General features: G+C 41.6%; 1 protein-coding gene across 3 annotated transcripts in view; it reads right to left on the reverse strand.

Annotated features, from left to right (window-relative positions):
* Window positions 1-23684, reverse strand: part of ATP9B (ATPase phospholipid transporting 9B (putative)) — a 481605-nt gene that overhangs the window by 436825 nt on the left and 21096 nt on the right. For all 3 annotated transcript variants that reach the window (XM_069730937.1, XM_069730939.1, XM_069730938.1), the window contains exon 2: window positions 243-410. In XM_069730937.1, coding sequence (XP_069587038.1) covers window positions 243-410 — 168 coding nt within the window. The remainder of the gene's footprint in view (window positions 1-242; window positions 411-23684) is intronic.

Consider the following 23684-nt stretch of genomic DNA (forward strand, 5'->3'; position numbering starts at 1 on the left):
TCCAGCACACCTTCTCATCAAGAACGGCGTGAACATAGTTTCTAATTTCCGGATTAAAATGTATAAAAAAGTGGTTTTACTGCAGTTTCCTGTGTAGTTTTTACAGTTAAAACATGTTAAGGAAATTTTCCTAGAAATGGCAAATCACAGTATAAAACGCGTGAGGTTTTGATGCAGCAGATTTCCAATGTGCAATAAACCATAAATCATCAATGTAATTAATTACCAATCATTATACAAACCTGGTGCACAGAAATTTCCAGCCCCCACAGATAAACCATTGCAGCCCTCTTTTTTTTCGCGTGATCCTGGCTCTCGGTAAAGTGTGATAATCACTTTCATCGTTCTCAAAACCTTCTTCCGACATCATGAGTGGCATTTCATCCAGGGGAGAAGCTTCATCCTGATACCTGTAAAACAGATTTACAGCTATTATAAGGCTCCATTATTTTAGAATAAGACAGAATTTTTCTCTGCCTACCCAACATTCATTCTGTGGCTGGCGACTTCCATGCGGTAATAGAAGCAAACACAGGTAATGGAAGATCCAGCTCCAAAAGTTAGATAATAAGATAAAATTGCACTTTATTTCATCTTCAATAAAATCCAGTCGCAAATTAAAAAAAATATTAAAATACAGGGGAACCCGTGGCCTACGCGTTTCAATCCACAATTGGCTCTTAATCATAGCAAAGCATGATACATATTTTGACACTTATATGTGATCCACCACACTGCACACAGACATGGTCAAGCAGAAGTCCTTCTGAATTGTAATAGCCATCAATTGTCAGGACATGTAACAGCATGATTAAAGATATATGAAAAAATACCTCCAATTAGAAATGCAGTACAGTTCTTCTGATAAGCTATGTCACTTACCCCATGTGCAGGGCATTGGAGTAGTTCAGGGATCCATGGTTCTGAGTACTCATATAGTGACAGTTATTTATTAGTGGTTGTAGCCATGGATACGTAAAAAACTGCAATGCCCTGCACATGAGGTAAGCGACATAGCTTATCACAAGAACTACGCAATATTTCAAATTAGAGGTGTAATAATATTAAGGTACCTTCACACTAAACGATATCGCTAGCGATCCGTGATGTTGCAGCGTCCTGGCTAGAGATATCGTTCAGTTTGACAGGCAGCAGCGATCAGGATCCTGCTGTGATGTCGTTGGTCGGGGCTAGAAGGACAGAACTTTATTTGGTCGCTGGCTCTCCCGCTGACATCGCTGAATCGGCTTGTTTGACACCGATTCAGCGATGTCTTCGCTGGTAACCAGGGTAAACATCGGGTTACTAAGCGCAGGGCCGCGCTTAGTAACCCGATGTTTACCCTGGTTACCATCCGAAGAGTAAAAAAAACAAACGCTTCATACTTACCTTCTGCTGTCTGTCCCCCGGCGCTGTGCTTTCCTGCACTCACTGTGAGCACAGCGGCCGGAAAGCAGAGCGGTGACGTCACCGCTCTGCTTTCCGGCCGCTGTGCTCACAGCCAGTACAGAGAAGCAGAGCGCCGAGGACAGACAGCGGAAGGTAAGTATGAAGCGTTTGTTTTTTTTACTTTTAGGATGGTAACCAGGGTAAACATCGGGTTACTAAGCGCGGCCCTGCGCTTAGTAACCCGATGTTTACCCTGGTTACCGGCATCGTTGGTCGCTGGAGAGCGGTCTGTGTGACAGCTCTCCAGCGACCAAACAGCGACGCTGCAGCGATCCGGATCGTTGTCGGTATCGCTGCAGCGTCGTTTAGTGTGAAGGTACCTTTACACCTACTACATATTAGGATAGGATCTTGAAGATGGGAAGAACCACTTAAGTCAGATCTGTAGTTTAAACATAATATAATTTTGGTGTTTAACCCCTTTCTGACATTGGATGTAATAATACGTCCATGTGACCTGGGTCTATCTGACCAGGGACGGATTATTACATCTACGCGATCGCCTACGCACATGGGTGGTGTGCGGGCAATCGCCGCCGGGTTTCAGCTGATTCTGACATCTGATTCTGACAGCTGACACCTGGCACTAAGTGCCAGGAGTGGGCACAGACCGCTCCCGGGACTATAGCCTCTAGAATGCTGCGATCGAACACGATTGCAACACTCCGGGTGCTGGCAGAGGGTTGACAGCTCCTTTGCCTTTGGATCAGAGACCTCGCCGCGTGACGCGGGATCCCTATCATTGACATGGTGACCGGATGTCGTCATGACAACATACGCATCACCAGAGCTAGGAAACATGCTGATCATGCGCAGTGCATGAGTCTCTCTGTCAGTGCAGAGCTGACAGTTTCTAGAGAAAGGGGATGCTGCTGCATCTCCATGCTGTAGAAGCGATCAGCAGCAAGAAAATGATTGTCCCATAGTGGGACAAAGTAAAAAAAAAAAGATAAAATATCTAATATATAAAGCTGAATGTGTGTATGTCCGGGATTGGCATCTGCACCGTCGCAGCTACAGCCACAAAATTTTGCACAGTCACACGTCTGGACCCCGAGAGCGCCATAGGCTATGTTGTGAGGCGAAATTTTAACCCCGCGCGTTCCAATTCACCAAACAATTTTGCCCTTATCTATATAATGGGGAAAAAAGTGAAAGGAAAAGTGTTGGAGGCGTCGCAGCTACAGCCACAAAATTTTGCACAGTCACACGTCTGGACCCTGAGAGCGTCATAGGCTATGTTGTGAGGTGAAATTTTAACCCTGCGCTTTCCAATTCACCAAACAATTTTGCCCCTATCTACATAATGGGGAAAAGTGAAAGGAAAAGTGTTGGAGGCAAATTGACAGCTGCCAGATGTCAGCAAGGGGGACTTAAAGAATGAGAGCGATGGCGCCAAAGAGTATATACCGTACAGTTGCTAAGGTGGGGCCCCGACATGGGATACTCACCACACACGGGGATATGAACACACACACAAAATGCGCCACACACTACCACGTGCTTGAACACATATACCACCCTCAGCACACATTTCACCACACATACACCAACCTCGCCACATATAAGTCGAAACACAAAAGTTGCCGCTCAAAACTCGCCTCGCGCAAAACTCACCACATGCAAAAACTTGGCTCATGCAAAACTCGCCACAAGTGCAAAACTCACCTCATGGAAAACTCGCCACACGCAAAACTTGCACACACGGAAAAATTGCCACATGCACAAAAGTTGCAACACATGCAAAAGTTGCCTCACACAAAACTTGCACATACTCAAAAGGCACCACACATAAAACTCGCTGTGCGCAAAACTCGCCATGCGCAAAACTTGCTGCACACAACTTGCTACACTAACCTGTCACACGCAACTCGACACACAAAAAGTTGCTACACGCATGTTGCCACACAAAACTCAACACACACAACTTGACAAACGAAACTCGCCCTAAAACACACACAAGTCTGGTATTATCCTTCAAAAATAAAAATCAGATTAATAAGCAGACAAACTACAAGAGCAACAAATCAACAAATGTGCCATATAGGAAATACGGCAGCTGTCAGTCACATGACCTGTCTATTATGTGTATATGTGAGCTAATATATACTGCCAGGGGGAGGGCTTCCTGTTAGCTGGGGATTTATCAGGCTGCCAATTTAGCTTACAAATACTGAGGTAAAAATACTGAGCAAATAACGTGTGAACGAGGTCTAATACAGGAGGAGATGACATACAGATGTACTTTCTGTGTCATTGTGTTGACCCTGGGTGTATCCCTATTTATTTACTGTTGTGCCCTCCCAAACCATGTATGTCTGTCTAATACAGGAGGAGAAGACACAGAGGCATATACTATATACAGGAGGAGATGACACACAGGTATATACTATATACAGGAGAGATGACACACAGGTATATACTATATAGAGGAGGAGATGACATACAGGTACATACTATATACAGGAGGAGATGACATACAGGTATATACTATATACAGGAGGAGATGACACACAGGTATATACTATTTACAGGAGCAGATGACATACAGGTATATGCTATATATATATATAGAAGATGACATACAGGTATATACTATATACAGGAGGAGATGACAAACAGATATATACTATATACAGGGGAGATGACACACAGGTATATACTATATACAGGAGGAGAAGACATACAGGTATATACTATATATAGAAGGAGATGACATAGAGGTATATACTATATATAGGAGGAGATGACATACAGGTATATACTATATACAGGGGAGATGACACACAGCAGATATATACTATATACAGGGGAGATGACATACAGGTATATACTATATACAGGAGATGACATACAGGTGTATACTATATACTATATACAGGGGAGATGACACACAGCAGGTATATACTATATACAGGGGAGATGACATACAGGTATATACTATATACAGGAGATGACATACAGGTGTATACTATATATAAGGGAGATGACAAACATGTATATACTGAGGTGAAAATGAGAGGTGTGAGGTGAAAATGAAAAGGTGTGAGTGCAAAATGAGAGGAGTGAGGGAAAATAGTGGAGTGATCGGAAAATGACAGATGTGAGGTCGAAATGACAAGTGTTAGGGGGGAATGAGAGGAGTGAGGGAGAAAATGAGAGGTGTGATGGAGAAAATGAGAGATGTGAGGGGGAAAATGAAAGATGTGATTGGGAAAATGAGAGGCGTGACGGGAAAATGAGAGAAGTGAGGTCCTATAACTAACCACAGATATTTACTATGCCCAGGCAACGCCGGGCTCTTCAGCTAGTATATATATATATATATATTTATTAATAATTGTAAATATATATATATATATATATACACACACACAAAACAACAGATGTTGAATCAACAAATAAATATTTTAATAAAAAATATATATAAATAAGAAAAGTACACATATTTGGTATAGCCGCGTCCGCAATGACCCGACCGTGAAAATGTCCCACTAGTTAACCCCTTTAGTGAACACCATAAAAAAAAAAATATATATATATATATACATTTATTAATAATTGTAAATATATATATATATATATATATATATATATATATATATATATACACACACACACAAAACAACAGATGTTGAATCTACAAATAAATATTTTAATAAAAAATATATATAAATAAGAAAAGTACACATATTTGGTATAGCCGCGTCCGCAATGACCCGACCGTGAAAATGTCCCACTAGTTAACCCCTTTAGTGAACACCATAAAAAAATAAATAAAAAACAAGGAAAAAACAATGCTTTATCATCATACTGCTGAACAAAAAGTGGAATAAAACGCAATCATCAACATGGTACTGCTGAAAACGTCATCTAGACCTGCAAAAAAACAAGCCGCCATACAGCTCCATCAGCGAAAAAATAAAAAAGTCATAGCTCTCACAATAAAAGGATGTAAAAATAACTATTTTTTCTACTAAAGTTTTTCTTGTGTAAAAGCGCCAAAATATAAGAAAATGATATAAATGAGGTTTTGCTGTAAACGTACTGACCCGAAAAATAAGACTGCCTTATCAATATTACCACAAATGGAACGGCATAAATCCACCCCCCCCCCCCCCCAAAAAAAAAAAAAGAAATTCCTGAATTGCTGTTTTTTTTTTTCATTCTGCCTCCCAAAAGTAGGAATAAAAAGCGATCAAAAATGTCATGTGCCCGAAAATGGAACCAATAAAAACGTCAACTCGTCCTGCAAAAAACAAGACTTCACATAACTCTGTGGGCCAAAATATGAAAAAATTACAGCGCTCAAAATGTGGAGACGCAATAAAAAGCGTATTTTAGTGTGTGACAGCAAACATAAAAACCCGATATAAATCTAGTATCGCTGTAATCGCAACGGCCCGAAGAATAAAGTCGTCTAATCACTTACACTGCACAAGGAACGGCGTTAAAAATAAATACAACAAATTCTTCACCTACTGTTCATTTTAACATTCTGCCTCCCAAAGATCGCAGAGAAAATATATGAAGCGCACTCTGCTGGACAGGAGGTGCAGGCTGAACTTGGGTGGACCCAAAAGATCAGACTCGGAGAGGAAACAAGCGGCACTCAATAAATGATTTAGGTTGCAAAAAAATTATACGTATTTATTACATGTGCAGACAAAAACACCACAGAGAGTTGGAACACTGTAGGTAAGGTTACGTTTCGACCCTTCCTGGGTCTTTGTCAAACCTCACTTAAGGAAAGACTTGTTTGGAGAGGCCAATAGCATGAAGCACCTCTCCGAATAAGCACCACAGACGGCATAGGGCACACCATCCTTCTCCCACTCCAGAGTAAAAGCCCCAACGGGGACTTCAATAACTAAATATTGATGGTAAAAATTTAGTTATTATTTCTTCACTGCTCAATGGTATAAATTTTGTGACACACCCGTGGTGTCAATATGATCACTGCACCCCTAGATGAATTCTTTGAGAGGTGTAGTTTGTGAAATGGGGTCACTTATGGGGAGTTATGCTGTTCTGGCATCTCATGGGCTTTTCCCGTGGATCATAGTGCCTGCAAACCATAACAGTAAAATATTGCGCCTTCTGAGCTTTGCACTGTGCCTGAAAAATATTTCCCGATTACATGTAGGGTATTGGCGCACTCAGGAAAAAATGGACCTCAGTTTGTTGTAAAAAAAAAATTCCTATTAGCCCTTAAAAAAATTAAAAACTTGTGGCTAAAACAACATTATTGTGAGGAAAATGTAATTTTATTATTTTCATGGCTCAACGTTATAAACTTCTGTGAAGCACCTGGGGGTTCAAGGTGCTCATTAAACATCTATCTACATTTCTTGCGGGTCTACATTCCAAAATAGTGTCACTTGTGGGGGGTTTCCACTGTTTCGGCACATCAGGGGCTCTCCACACGGGACATGGCATCCGCTAATGGTTCCAGGAAATTTTACATTCAAAAAGTCAAATGACGCTCCTTCACTTCCGTACCCTGCAGCACCTAAATATATTCTCTATTTTCGAAAATGAGGACTCTTGTGGGAGGTTTCCACTGTAAAGGGACATCAGGGGCTAATGATTCCAGGAAATTTTACATTCAAAAAGGCAAATGGCGCTCTTTCCCTTCCAAGATCTGCCGTGTGCCCAAACAGTGGTTTTCTCCCTCTTATGGGGTATAGGCATGCTCAGGAGAAATTACACAACAAATTTTTGGTCCATTATTTCCTGTTGCCCTTGTCAAAGTAAAAAAAAAAAAAGGATTTGAAGACAATTTTTGTGAAAAAAAAGTTAAATAATTAAAAAAAAAAAAAAAACCTGTGAAGCACCTGAAGTGTTAATAAACTTCTGTGTGGTTTTGAGCACCACGAGGGGTGCAGTTTTTAGATTGGAATCACTTTTGGGGATCTTCTTTCATATAGACATCTCAAAAGGGGTTCAAATGTGATGTGGTCCTTAAAAAAATGGTTTTGTAGATTTTGTTGGAAAAATGAAAAATTGTTGGTCAACTTTTAATCCTTAACTTCCTAACAACAAAAAAATGTTGGTTCCAAAATTTAGCTGATAAAGCAGACATGTGGGAAATGTTATTTATTAAGTATTTTGTGTGGTGTATCTCTGTGATTTAAGGGCATGAAAATTCAAAGTTTGAAAATTGCAAAATGTTCAAAATTGTCACCAAATTTTAGTTTTTTTCACAAATAAACGCAAGTCATACTGAAATTTTTTATCACCATTGTGATGTACAATGTGTCAAGAAAAAAAAAACTATCTCAGAATCACCGGGATTCGTTGAAGCGTTCCAGAGTAATAACCTCAAAGTTTCATGCGTTTTTTTCATGCGGATTTGTCTGCGTTTTTGTCAGCTAAATAAAGATCTATTATTTAACAACAACAAAAAAAAGAATTGTGATGTTATTTCCTTGTCCAACCTCTTCTTTTACACACTACAAAGAAGAATAATGTTTACACACACAGATGGATAGATAATACCAAGCCCAGTGTTTAGCAATAAACATAATAAAATGGTACATAAAGAGTTAAATAAAGATACACACACAAAATCAGCGTTAGGCCGGGGTCACACTTGTGAGAAACTCGCACCTCAGTACCCGGCACTGCCGCCGGCACTTGGACCGGGAGCGTTCAGCTGCATAGAAATACATGCAGCTGCACACTCCGGTCCCGAGTGCCGGATACTGAGGTGCGAGACTCGTGCGAGTTTCTCGCAAGTGTGACCCTGGCCTTAAACGCAGTATCTGTTAAATTTTTAAAAAAATTGCGTGGCCTCCTGCACAATTTTCTGCACCAGAGAGGGAAAGCCAGTGACCGGGGCCGATGTTTATAGCCTAGGAAGGGGTTAATACCTATGGATGATCCCAAGCTATGAACATCGGCCCACAGCTGTATATTTAGCCTTTACTATTAAAATAGGGAGACCCCCCCAAAAAAAACGATGTGGGGTCCCCCCATAATTAATAGCCAGAAAAGGCTATGCAGATAGCTGCAGGCTGATATTAATAGCCTAGGAAGGGGCCGTGGCTATTGGCTCCCCTGGCTACAAACTCCAGCTCACAGCCGCCCCAGAAATGGCACATCTCTAAAATGTGCCAATTCCGGCACTTAGCCGCTCTCTTCCCACTGCCCTGTAGCAGTGGCATATGGGGTAATATTTGTGGGGTTGATGTCACCTTTGTATTGAAAGGTGCCATCAAGCCGGCTTAGTAATGGAGAGGTGTCAATAAGATACCTATCATTACTAATCCCATAGTTGTTAAGGGGTTAAATAAACACATAGCCAGAATAAAGAATTTTAATGAAATAAAACAGAAATAAGAAGAAAACAGCTGCACAACTCGAATCTTCCATGAAATAAAAAACCTTTGTCCTTTATTTCATTTGCCCAATGTGGACAAGGTTATAAGGGAGAGACGTTAGCATAACATGCAGAAAAAAAAAAGGACTACAGCCGTTACGCGTCTTACACGCTTCAACGGGTCCTAAAACACCACACAGTTTGCCATCTTTATTGTGCTCTTAATTCCTGCGACACCCTTGATCTTATGTAAAAAAAAAAAATAATAATAATAAACCAACAGTATACTCCCTGTTCTGCTGTAATCCATTTAATAATGAGTGTCCCACAATGATCTCCCCTATAGAGCTGTTACATCAGAAGATGTGACCACTCTACAGGGCCTCCAGTGACACACTGACAGGAGATAATTACTCCTGCAGTGTTACTACTGAGAGTTCATGCTCTCACTTTACGACACTGCTGCGTGAGAATTTTCCCACACAGCGGTGCCATAAGTCACAGCATGAACTCCAGTGACCTTTGATGGCGGAGTGATTCACTGCGGGAGGATATCTGCTGTCATTGTATCACCGGAGGCCCCTGGAGAGCGGTCACATCTGCTGATTTGACAGCTCTACACGGGAGATCGTCGTGGGACACTCATTATTAAATGGATTACGTCGGAACAGAGAGTATACTGTTGGTTTATTTTTTTATTTTTTTTTACAGGTGATGAAGGGTGTCGGGGATTAGCTGCTTGGTGAGTATGTACTGTGTGTGTTTTTTTTTACAAGAACCATAGTAGCCAGATGATGGGACTACTGTCCCATCATCAGCTAGCTGTCACTGTAGCAGGCATAGACGGATGGGACTAGTAGTCCCATCGGATGATGCCTGCCTACATACAGCAAATCCACGCGGATTTTTCCGCAGCATGTGCACACCAATTCTCAATTTCCCAGTGACTTACATTGGTGGTGCACTACACTGCAGATTTGATGCAATTCCGTGAGTCCAAAAACGCTGCAGAAACGCATCAAAATCCACAACGTGTGCACATAGCCTTACAATTTATGTATGACTTTATGTGATACATGTAATTGTATTTTGTTTTATGCAGGTAGTGACACAGATTGTAGTGTGTGACTCCACACTGGCAGGAACCTCTGGTGGTACTAAGCCATGTATTCACAGAGGAATTGTGATCCGGGATCATGGAAGGAAACAATAAAAATTACCACTGTAAGTAGGTTTTCTTGCTACATAATTTACTCCCTTTTTCAAAATATTCATTGAAAGCTTGTCATGGTGTAGTATAGGTAAGTACTTTTTTGTTTACTAAGTACCCTATGTTAATTATATGCACTATTGCTTATACTTATTTACTTAGAGCTGGGTATACGTTCATTTTGTTTCGGTCTTGGGTTTTGTCTGTTTTATAACCAGTGTGAACATGCTCCAATTTTGCATGCATACCAACTTGAACGCCAGTTCATTTTTTTTCCCTTTCCTTCAGTTTAACCCAGTATGCATTGCCTGGAGCAGGGGTAACCAACCTGTGGCTCGGGAGCCACAAGTGGCTTGTGGACACATGCTATGTGACTCTTTGCAATCCTTCAGCTTGGTATACTAACACCAGGTCTAGCAAACAATTATGAGAAATTGCTCAAGCCTGTACAAATAGTATGATACTGCCAGTTAGAAGGATGCTTGAAGCTGGATGCAACAGTGTGGCATGAGTGCTTGATGCAAGATTACCAAACACAGGGTAGATTAGAAATCCCTAAATGCAAGTATGCTTCTTATAAAAGAGATAGCTTGTTAATATACTATAATGGGGGAATCTGGGTGTCACTACTGGGGAGAAGAGGTGGTGGATGTGACTCGCAGCCACCACTGACATAGAATACAGCATGCAAAGTGTAGGCCAGTGGTGGTGAACCTATTGCACACCTTCCAGAGGGGGCATGCAGAGCTCTCCAGGTGGGCACGTGCACCATATCCTCAGAACTGCCACCGCCACTCTCCTCCTCTGCACACGCGTCGTCCCATCAGGTCACGCACATGCTGGGAAGGGCGAATGTGGTGGCGCTAGTGCTGAGGGGGTGGCACACGGTCAGAAGAGTGTCAGCAGCAGTAGTGTGGAGGAGAAGGCTTGCCTGCCCACAGGTAGGATTGTGATATATGAAGAGTTTGGAGCAGCAGAGCAATGGCAGAGGTGAGTAGTTTTCTTGTTTTTTTTTAATGTGGGGCTATTATATAGTATGGAGCAAAATGACCAGCCATTATACAGTATGAAACACCATATTGGGCCATTATACAGTACTAGATTGTGGCCCGATTCTAACGCATCGGGTATTCTAGAATATGCATGTCCCCGTAGTATATGGACAATGATGATTCCAGAATTCGCGGCAGACTGTGTCCGTCGCTGATTGGTCGAGGCAACCTTTATGACATCTACGTCGATACTGTGCCCGTCGCTGATTGGTCGAGGCGAATTTGCAGCAGACTGTGCCCGTCGCTGATTGGTCCAGGCAACCTTTATGACATCATCGTCACCATGGCAACCATTATGACATCTACGTCGATACTGTGCCCGTCGCTGAATCAGAAACGTGGGATTTCTACGTCCCTTATGACATCATCGTCGCTGCGCCCGTTGCTGATTGGTCGAGGCCTGGCGGCCTCGACCAATCAGAGACGCGGGATTTCCTGGACAGACAGACAGACAGACAAACCCTTAGGCAATTATATATATAGATGGAAGACCATTATACTGTACGGAGCATCATGTGAGCCAATTACACTGTATGGAGCATCATGTGGGGCCATTACACTGTATGGAGCATCATGTGGGGCCATTATACAGTATGGAGCACCATGTGAAGCCATTCTACTGTATGGAGCATCATGTGAGCCAATTACACTTTATGGAGCATCATGTGGGGCCACTAAACTGTATGGAGCATCGTGTGGGGCCATTAAACTGTATGGAACATCGTGTGGGACCTTTATACTCTATGGAGCAACGTGTGAGCCAATTACACTGTATGGGGCATCATGTGGGGCCATTACACTGTATGGAGCATCATGTGAGCCAATTACGCTGTATGGATCATCATGTGGGGCCATTACACTGTATGGAGCAACATGTGGGGCCATTACACTGTATGGAGCATCATGTGGGCCATTATACTGTATGGAAGGAACATTGTGTGGGACCATTATACTGTATGGAGCAACGTGTGAGCCAATTACACAGTATGGAGCATCATGTGGGGCCATTACACTGTATGGAGCATCATGTGGGGCCATTACACTGTATGGAGCATCATGTTAGCCAATTACACTGTATGGAGCATCATGTGGGGCCCTTACACAGTATGGAGCATCATGTGGGGCCATTACACTGTATGGATCATCATGTGGGGTCATTATACTGTATGGAGCATCATGTGGGGCCATTATACTGTATGGATCATATTGTGGGGCCATTATACTGTATGGATCAACGTGTGAGCCAATTACACTGTATGGAGCATCTTGTGGAGCCATTATACAGTATGGAGCATCGTATGAGGCCATTATACTGTATGGAGCATCGTGTGGGGCCATTATACAGTATGGAACATCTTTTGGTTTTTTTTTCATGAACTTAAAAAAAACCTTTAAGTTTTCTGCCATAATATAATTATAGTGGGAATGCCCTCCAAAATCTAAGTATTACTCTACTGTCTCTAGACTAGGATTATACAGTTACGTCCATATATATTTGGAGAGAGACATTTTTCTAATTTTGGTTATAGACATTACCACAATGAATTTTAAACAAAAATTCAGATGTAGTTGAATTTCAGACTTTCAGCTTTCATTTGAGGGTATCCACATTAAAATTGGATGAAGGGTTTAGGAGTTTCAGCTCCTTAACATGTGCCACCATGTTTTTAAAGGGACCAAAAGTAATTAGACAGATTAAATCATTTTAAACAAAATGTTCATTTCTAGTACTTGGTTGAAACCCTTTGTTGGCAAAGACTGCCTGAAGTCTTGAACTCATGGACATCACCAGACGCTGTGTTTCCTCCTTTTTGATGCTCTGCCAGGCCTTCACTGCGGTGGTTTTCAGTTGCTGTTTGTTTGTGGGCCTTTCTGTCTGAAGTTTAGTCTTTTAACAAGTGAAATGCATGCTCAATTGGGTTGAGATCAGGTGACTGACTTGTCCATTCAAGAATATTCCACTTCCTTGCTTTAATAAACTCTTGGGTTGCTTTGGCTTTATGTTTTGGGTCATTGTCTGTCTGTAGTATGAAACAACGGCCAATCAGTTTGGCTGCATTTTGCTGGTTCTGAGCACGCAGTATGGCTCTGAATACCTCAGAATTCATTCGGCTGCTTCTGTCCTGTGTCACATCATCAATAAACACTAGTGACCCAGTGCCACTGGCAGCCATGCATGCCCAAGCCATCACACTGCTTCTGCCATGTTTTACAGATGATGTGGTATGCTTTGGATCATGAGCTGGTAGAGGTTGATCTTGGTTTCATCTGTCCAAAGAATGTTATTCCAGAACTGTGCTGGCTTTTTTAGATGTTTTTTTAGCAAAGTCCAGTCTAGCCTTTCTATTCTTGATGCTTAGGAGTGGCTTGCACCGTGCAGTGAACCCTCTGTATTTACTTCAATGCGGTCTTCGCTTTATAGTAGATTTGGATATTGATACGCCGACCTCCTGGAGAGTGTTGGTCACTTGGTTGGCTGTTGTGAAGGGGTTTCTCTTCACCATGGAGATTATTCTGCGATCATCCACCACTGTTGTCTTCCGTGGGCGCCCAGGTCTTTTTGCATTGATGAGTTCACCAGTGCTTTCTTTCTTTCTCAGGATGTACCAAACTGTAGATTTTGCCACTCCTAATATTGTAGCAATTTCTCGGATGGGTTTTTTCTGTTTTCGCAGCTTAAGGATGGCTTGTTTCACCTGCATGGAGAGCTCCTTTGACCGCATGTTTACTTCACAGCAAAACCTTCCAAATGCAAGCACACCTCAAATAAACTCCAGGCCTTTTATCTGCTTTATTGAGAATGACATAACTAAGGGATTGCCCACACCTGTCCATGAAATAGCCTTGGGGTCAATTGTCCAATTACTTTTGGTCCCTTTAAAAACAGGGTGGCACATGTTAAGGAGCTGAAACTCCTAAACCCTTCATCTAATTTTAATGTGGATACCCTCAAATAAAAGCTGAAAGTCTGAACTTCAATTGCACCTGAATTGTTTTGTTTAAAATTCATTGTGGTTATGTCTATAACCAAAATTAGAAAAATGTTCTCTCTGTCCAAATATATATGGACTTAACTGTAAATTTACAAATCTATAAATCTAATACCGTCACACAGATACCTTATATTGTCAATACGTCTCTGTGAGTTGGGTCAATGACCATTCAGTGAAGCCATGAATACATTCAGTATATTAGTAGTTTAATGCTAAAAGGTATAGTAGTGCAGGACATATGTGGCATAGACAGTCTACATAGATATATACTAATGTATGCAAGACCTAGCCAGCCATGTGGAGGAACCATTTACCAACATGACAAAAGTTACTCCAAAATGAAGGTGTAAGAAGAAACTTCAATTTTATTGATGATCTAGTCTTTGAGCTGTAACTGGCAAGATCATATAGTACACATGGTACATACTGTACATCTAACCGCCCACACGTGACAAGAAGCGATAGTATCCATAACTATTACCTATAATCTCAGATACTTCCTACCCGCTTTATTTCAGTACATTCCAAATTATTTGAATACAATAGCAAGACAGAATGCTAAACATTATGGAGCAAAATAATTAAAAAAAAAAAATACACGTCCCAAAAAAAGAGGCACAAAATAAATACATATACAGCGCACACCTTGGAAGACAATTATGCTTTGCTCCATTTTGCGAGACGTGCACTCAAATTTACAGCTGCAGTCTATTGTGAAAAAGAATCCATGCAAAGCGTCATCATGTTTAGTATCATCGACTTCAAAACGCAGCCTTTGAACTGAGATGCAATTTATTCTATTTCAAAAGCAATTTTCCTTTTGTGCAGTAAAATTTTACCTCTGTATTTAAAAACAATAAGATGATGAATAATGGATTTTTCATAGCTGAGATGAGGACAAAGTCTAATTTTCTTTGTAATGTGTGTCTTGCACACTTAATTGGTTTGTCACTCATGGACAATCAAGGCGTCAAGCAATTAACGATAATATAAGAAACTTTTCTAAAAGGAAAGTACTACAAACAAACTACACAAAATGCTGAGAAAGAAGACTTCAAAACTCACAGCATGAACGATATAATGGTACAATTCAGTCTGGCTGGATGATAAATATATATAAAAACTAAGACGACAACGACAACGCACTTCCCGAAAATCCTCAGTATTTATGTCCCAGGCATTTCCAGCAGTAATGTAGGACAGCCATTGGAAGCTCCCAGACAGCACGTTCATGGCTACATCACTTCCAGGACAGGGGTTAACTAGTTAATGACTATTAACCAATTCAACTTTTTTCTGTAGCCAGACAATAAGAACTTTCCTAGGCCCAAAGAGAAAAAAAGAGTTCAGGGGCAGTTCTCAGAGGGATCGGTGACCTGTCAGAAGTCATACTGGAGAATAGCTAAATCAGAGCACCACATGAAGACCACCCACAGGCCGTCCCGGAGCACAAGCATCATTAACGCAAAACGGAAAATAAAGATTAAACAACCACAAGACGGATTTCATCACCCAGGTATCATTGTAATCAGTATAACAAGGCCAGCCTGACACTGTGTGTAGGTTACTGAGCCAATCCTACTGACAGGTTCCCTTTAATGTGTTTTTTAATGAAAATTTTCAGCTACATTATACAGGGGCAGCAAAGTCTATGACTTTTCAGAAACCTCATGCACACAGCTTGTTTATTGTCCCCAGTATTTTCGGCAAAACCTTGAGTTTTGCAGAACTGAGCTTGTCACTTTCAGCGCTTTTTCAGCGTATTTCACCCATTAAAAGCAATGGGTGGTGCAAAAAACACAGGTATAAGTTTGTGATGCCAAAATCTGATAAAGTACAATCAGATTATTTTATGCAATACATTTTATGTAAGAAGAAATGAGGAATCCAGCTCAACGAGGTAGTGAAAAAAACTTCTTTCTTTATTCACTTGAAAATATATTCAGTGGAGGATAAAAACATCAGCAATTACAAAGGATAAAAAGCGATATCAACGCGTTTCTGGTGACAAAGCACCCTTAATCATGAGTCAAATGTATCATGCAAAAAACACACCAAAACCGCAGGAAAAAAACACAACAAAAACTAAGCAAAGCCTGCTTTTTTGCAGCAATTTTCTTACTGCCAAGAGAGCAGGTTTTGCCTGCGGAAAAATCGCGTCAAAAACACAACGTGTAAATATAGCATTAGAATTGTCAGATATAGTGAGCTAAAGTTAGTAATACGTAGGCGGTAAAAGTAAAAAAAAACAAAATTCCTGTCATTCCACTTTGCATTGATTTCTGAAAATGATCTGAAGGGTTAAATAAAATACCTAACAGCAGCTCTGAATATGTTGAGGGGCACTGTTTTTAACCCCTTAACCCCCAATGGTGGTTTGCACGTTAATGTCCGGGCCAATTTTTACAATTCTGACCACTGTCCCTTTATGAGGTTATAACTCTGGAACACTTCAACGGATCCTGAAAATTCTGACACTGTTTTCTCGTGACATATTGTACTTCATGATAGTGGTAAAATTTCTTTGATATTACCTGCGTTTGTGGAAAAAAAAAAACAAATTTGGCGAAAATTTAGAAAATTTCACAATTTTCCAACTTTGAATTTTTATGCCCTTAAATGCCCTTAAAAAAACTTAATAAGTAACATTTTCCACATGTCTACTTTACATCAGCACAAATTTGGAACCAATTTTTTTTTTGTTAGGGAGTTCTAAAGGTTAAAACTTGACCAGCAATTTCTCATTTTTACACCATTTCTTTAGGGACTACATCACATTTGAAGTAACGTTGAAGGGTCTATATGATAGAAAATACCCAAGTGTGACACCATTCTAAAAACTGCACCCCTCAAGGTGCTGAAAACCACATTCAAGAAGTTTATTAACCCTTCAGGTGTTTCACAGGAATTTTTGGAATGTTTAAAACAAAATGAACATTTAACTTTTTTCACAAAAAATTTACTTCAGCTTCAATTTGTTTTTTATTTTACCAAGGGTAACAGAAGAAATTAGACCCAAAAGTTGTTGTGCAATTTGTCCTGAGTACGCTGATACCCCATATGTGGGGGTAAACCACTGTATGGGAGTATGGCAGAGCTCGGAAGGGAAGGAGCACTGTTTCACTTTTCAATGCAAAATTGACTGGAATTGAGATAGGACACCATGTCGCGTTTGGAGAGCCCCTGATGTGCCTAAACATTGAAATTCCCCACAAGTGAAACCATTTTGGAAAGCAGACCCCCAAAGGAACTTATCTAGATGTGTGGTGAGCACTTTTGACCCACCAAGTGCTTCACAGAAGTTTATAATGTAGAGCCTTAAAAAATCATATTTTTTCACAAAAATGATCTTTTAGCCCACAATTTTTTATCTTTCCAAGGGTAACAGAAGAAATTGGATCCCAAAAGTTGTTGTGCAATTTGTCCTGAGTGCGCTGGTACCCCACATGTGGGGGTTAACGACTGTTTGGGCGCATGGCAGAGCTTGGAAGGGAAGGAGTAGATATGTTGTGAGAACTTTGAACCCTTAAGTGTTTCACTACAGTTTATAACGCAGAGCCGTGAAAATAGAAAATCTTTTTTTTTCGAAAAAAATTATTTTTTAGTCTCCAGTTTTGTCTTTTCCGTAGGGTAACAGGAGAAATTGGACCCCAAAAGTTGTTGCCCAATTTGTCCTGAGTACGCGGATACCCCATATGTGGGGGGGAACCATCGTTTGGGCGCATGGCAATGCTCGGAAGGGAAGGAGCGCCGTTTGGAATGCAGACTTAGATGGATTGGTCTGCAGGCGTCACATTGCATTTGCAGAGCCCCTGATGTACCTAAACAGTAGAAACCCCCCACAAGTGACACCATACTGGAAACTAGACCCCCCAAGGAACTTATCTAGATGTGTTGTGAGAACTTTGAACCTCCAAGTGTTTCACTACAGTTTATAACGCAGAGCGGTGAAAATAAAAAAAAAAACATTTTTTTCCCACAAAAATTATTTTTTAGCCCCCAATTTTTATTTTCCCAAGGGTACCAAGGGAAATTGGACCCCAAAAGTTGTTGTCCAATTTATCCTGAGTACAGTGATACCCCATATGTTGAGGTAAACCCCTCTTTTGGTGCACGGGAGAGCTCGGAAGAGAAGGACCAGTTTTACTTTTTCAACGCAGAATTGGCTGGAATTGAGATCGGACGCCATGTCGCGTTTGGAGAGACCCTGATGTGCCTAATCAGTGGAAACCCCCCAATTCTAACTCCAACCCTAACCCGAACACACCCCTAACCCTAATCCCAACCTTAACCATAACCCTAACCACACCCTTAACCTGAACACGCCCCTAACCCTAATCCCAACCACACCCCTACACACCCCTAACCCTAACCACACCCCTAACTTTAACCATACCCCTAACCCTGACACACCCCTAACCCCAACCGTAAATGTAATCCAAACCCTAACTTTAGCCCCAACCCTAACCCTATCTTTAGCCCCAACCCTAAGCCTATCTTTAGCCCCAACTCTAACTGTAGCCCTAACCCTAACTTTAGCTCCAACCCTAACTTTACCCCAACCATAACCCTAACTTTAGCCCCAACCCTAACTGTAGCCCTAACCCTAACTTTAGCCCCAACCGTAACCCTAATGGGAAAATGCAAATAAATTTTTTTAAAGGGAGTCTGTCACCCCAAAATTTGAGTATGGGCTGCGGCCACTGGCATCAAGGGCTTATCTACAGCATTCTGTAATGCTGTAGATAAGCCCCCAACGTACCCTGAAAGATAAGAAAAACGAGTTAGATTCACCCAGGGGCAGTCCCGGTTCGGGTCCGATGGGTGTCGTGGTCTGGCGCCTCCCATCTTCATGCGATGACGTCCTCTTCTTTCTTCCTGCTGCTCAGGCATACTTTGTCTGCCCTGTTGAGCAAAGTACTGCAGTGCGCAGGCTCCGGGAAAGGTCAGAGAGGCCCGGCGCCTGCGCACTGCAGTACTTTGCTCTGCCCTCAACAGGGCAGATAAAGTACGCCTGTGCAGCAGCCGCGGCAGGAAAAGAAGAGGATGTCATCGCATGAAGAGGGGAGGCGCCGGACCTGGACTGCGACACCCATCGGACCCGAACCGCACAGGGACCGCCCCTGGGTGAGTAAAATCTAACTCGTTTTTCTTATCTTTCAGGGTACATCGGGGGCTTATCTACAGTATTACAGAATGCTGTAGATAAGCCCCTGATGCCGGTGGCCAAAGCTCATTCTCGAAATTTGGGGTGACAGATTCCCTTTAATTTTATTATTTTTCCTAACTAAGAGGGTGATGAAGGGGGTTTGATTTACAATTTATAGCGGGTTTTTTAGCGGATTTTTATGATTGGCAGCTGTCACACACTAAAAGACGCTTTTTGTTGCAAAATGCTTTCGGGATAATGTGCCAGGAGCAGTCCGTGACCGCTCCTAGCACATAGTGCCGGATGTCAGCTGTAATAATCAGCTGATACCCAACGGCGACCGATCGCCTATGATCGTACTATCCCGTCCATGGGAATTAAGTCCCAGGTCACCTCGACTGGATAGTACGTCAAATTGCAGAAAGGGGTTAAAATCGTATCACTTTTGTAGTTTTCCAATATATAGGTCCCCAAAATTCACTTCAAAACTGAATAGGTCCTTAAAAAAATACAGTTCGCATCTCGGCTTTGGGAAAATGGCCGCCGCGATCTCTAATGCGCACGCGCGGCATCCCGCGGCCATTTTCCTGAAGCCCCGTGCAGCAGAGCACTCCATCTGCGCACACGCGGCCCCAGGAAGATGGCCGCCCCCACCGATGCAAGGGATTACAGCGCAGATCGCGCGCTGTGTCTTCACGTGGGCGCAGGGAAGTCGGAACTCTGGACATGCGCACACCACTACGCCACCAACGGAAAGCTGGGGAAGAAAAGAGCTCTGTGAACACGCCCACCTGACCAGACCAGCCTGATTGACAGGCGAAAACGGCGACTTTGGTAATGTATTTCTCAGCATACATGGGGAATCAGGGTACACTACATACACTATAGTAACGCACAGCGCAGGCCCTATTTAACAGTATTTATAGCTCAATCTCAAAAAACGGGGTGACAGGTTCCCTTTAAACATGAGCAAATAAGGCACACGGGTACATAAGGAGGGAGGACCCTGCCCGCGAGGGCTCACATAATAAAAGAACATTTTACAAATGGTGCTTATGTGAAGCGGACATGAGGGAGATGGTATTTAACTATTTTGTGTAGTATGAAAGAGGAAAGCCCCTTTAAGCACAAGAGATGGCAGCTAAAAATTGGCGTAAATTATAGGATATATCTACACCCCCTCATAACTTACATACATTTATGTTTAGCACAAACAGTCTACAACAAGCTATATTTGCAGGTGCTTCTCACTAAATTAGAATATCAAAGTTAATTTATTTCAGTTCTTCAATACAAAAGGTGAAACTCCTATATTAGATAGTCATTACAAACAGAGTGATCTATTTTAAGTACTTATTTTTATTAATGTTGATGATTATGGCTTACAGCCAATGAAAACCTAAAGTCATGATATCAGTAAATAAGAATAATTAACAAAAAACACCTGCAAAGGTTTCCTAAGCGTTTAAAAAGGTCCCTCAGTCTTTTTCAGTTCCACATTCTTCACAATCAGGCACCACAATCATGGGGAAGACTGCTACAAAAGGTCATTGCTAAAGAAGTTGGCTGTTCTCAGAGTGCTGTAGCAAAGCTTTCCGACATCGGGCGTAATAGTACGCCGATGACTGATACCCTCCCTTTGATGTGGGTTCCGGCGGTGAGCCCACATCTTTCCCAGGACATGTCAGCTGTTTTGAAGAGCTGACATGTGCCTACAATAGCCACAGGTGGAATCGCGATTCACCCACGGCTATTAACTAGCTAAATGCCACTGTCAAATGCTGAAAGCGTAATTTAAATGCTGCTTCCGTCAATCGCGCCGGAAATACGCACACCAGTGACCCATGTCACGTGATTGCAGGTCACCGGTGTATCGGCATGACACACTCCTGGAGACCTCTATGGTTGTCACTGTCGGATTGCTGTGAGCGCCATAGCAAGTGAGTAAATCTGCTTATCGCCTCTATGGAGCAGAGCCGATCGGGTTGTGCCAGCTTCTAGTCTCCTATGGAGACTATTGAAGCATGGCAAAAGTAAAAAAAAGTGTTTAGAAACATGAAAAAAATAAAAAAAAACATAAAAGTTCACATCACCTCCCCTTTCGCCCCATTCATAATTAAACAATAAAAATAAAATCAAACATACACATATTTGGTATCGCCCGATCTATCAATAAAAAAAAAGGATTAACCTGATCACTAAACAGACTAGTGAGAAAAAAAGTTAAAACGCCAGAATTACGTTTTTTGATCACCACGACATTGCATTAAAATGCAATAAAGGGCAATCAAAAGTTTGTATCTGCACCAAAATGGTAAAATTAAAAAAGACAGCTCGGCGCGCAAAAAAATAAGCCCTTACCCAATCTGAGATCACGAAAAATGGAGAAGCTAAGGGTATCGAAAATGGCAGAAAATTCTTTTTTTTTTAGCAAAGTTTGGAATTTTGTTTTCACCACATGGTGTCGTTCAAAAGTGCAACTCGTCCCACAAAGAATAAGCCCTCATAAGGCCATATTGACCTAAAAATAAAAAATGTATAGCTCTGGGAAGGAGGGGAGTGAAAAACAAAAACGCAAAACTGAAAAAAGCTCCGGTCATGAAGGAGTTAATGGAAAGTTGCGTGAAAGGAAAAAGTGTGGTAGAAAAAAGTGCACAAGCAACCGGAATAACCGCAGCCTTAAAAGGATTGTTAAGAAAAGGCCATTCAAAAATTTGGGGGAGATTCACAAGGAGTGGACTGCTGCTGATGTCATTGCTTGCCACCACACACAGACGTATCCAGGACACGGGCTACAAGTGTCACATTCCTTATGTCAAGCCACTCATGACCAATAGAGAACACCAGAAGCGTCTTACCTGGGCCAAGGAGAAAAAGAACTGGACTGTTGCTCAGTGGTCCAAGGTATTGTTTTCAGATGAAAGTCAATTTTGCATTTCATTTGGAAATCAAGGTCCCAGTTTCTGGAGGAAGAGTGGAGCGGCACACAATCCAAACTGCTTGAGGTCCAGTGTGAAGTTTCCACAATCAGTGATGTTTTGGGGAACCATGTCTATCTGCTGGTGTAGGTCCACTGTGTTTTATCAAGACCAATGTCAGTGCAGCCGTCTACCAGGAAATTTTAGAGCACTAAATGCTTCCCTCCGACGACAAGCTTTTTTTAGAGATGGAAATTTCATTCTCCAGCAGGACTTGGCACCAGTCCACACTGCCAAAAGTACTAATACCTGGTTTAAAAATAACAGTATCACTCTGCTTGATTGGCCAGCAAACTCGCCTGATTTTAACCCATAGAGAATCTATGGGGTATTGTCAAGAGGAAGATGAGACACCAGATCCAACAATGCAGACGAGCTGAAGGCTGCCATCAGCAACCTGGGCTTCCATAGCACCTCAGCAGTGGCAAAGGCTGATTGCCTCCATGCCATGCCGCATTGATGCAGTAATTGATGCAAAAGGAGCCCCGACCAAGTATTTATTGAACATACATGTAAGTAGGCCAACATTTTGGATTTTAAAATCATTTTTCAAGCTGGTGTTTTAAAGTATTCTAATTTACTGAGATAATGACTTTTGGGTTTTCATTGGCTGTAAGCCATATTCATCAACATTAGTAGAAATAAACACTTGAAATAGATGACTCCGTTTATAATGACTCTATGTAATATACGAGTTTTACTTTTTGTATTGAAGAACGGAAATAAATTAACTTTACGAATATATTCTAATTTAGTGAGAAGCACTTGTATGTGGTACATCTTACCAGGGATGTGGGGTTCGTAATCCACGCCTCCGACCCCACAGCACTGATCACTACTGAGCATGTACATAAAGTGCAGCACAGATTCATCTCAACTAAAAGCCTAGATCCTAAGGCTGTGGAATCGGAGTCTGTGTCCAATTTGGTGGAGGTGAAGTTGGAATAAAATGACCCAACTCAGACTCCTAAAATATATAATAAATTGTGTACAGTAGTACAATGCAGTTTTGCTGTAAATGCTTTCATAAGAATTTGGGAAAGTTATAAAATGTCCTGTAAATGTCTGGTCTGTTCCTGATCTAAGGATCTCGGCTTTTAGTTGAGATGAATCTGTGCTTCACTTTATATACATGCTCAGTAGTGAGGCAGTGCTGGGGAGTCGGAGTCATGGAGTCAGAAGTAGGGGAAATTGAGGATTCGGAAGTTTGGCTTAACGACTGTACAGCCCTGCTAGATCCTTCCAGCAGGAACAGAACAGACATTTATAGGACATTTTATAACTTTCCCTAATTCTTATAAAAACATTCACAGCACATCCTGCATTGTACTACTGAACCCAATTTATTATATATTTTAGTAATCGGTGTTGATCCATTTTATATCGACTTTATCAAAATGGACTCCGATTCCACAGCTCTGCATCTTACACCAACAGGCAAGACAAGCTTACAAAACATGTCAATGAAAAGAGTGGATATTGCAGGAAAAATGAAGTATTATATTCCAGCCACTCAAGAAACAGTGCCT

This window comes from Ranitomeya imitator, chromosome 6, assembly GCF_032444005.1.
Source record: "Ranitomeya imitator isolate aRanImi1 chromosome 6, aRanImi1.pri, whole genome shotgun sequence".
Taxonomy (NCBI): Eukaryota; Metazoa; Chordata; class Amphibia; order Anura; family Dendrobatidae; genus Ranitomeya; species Ranitomeya imitator.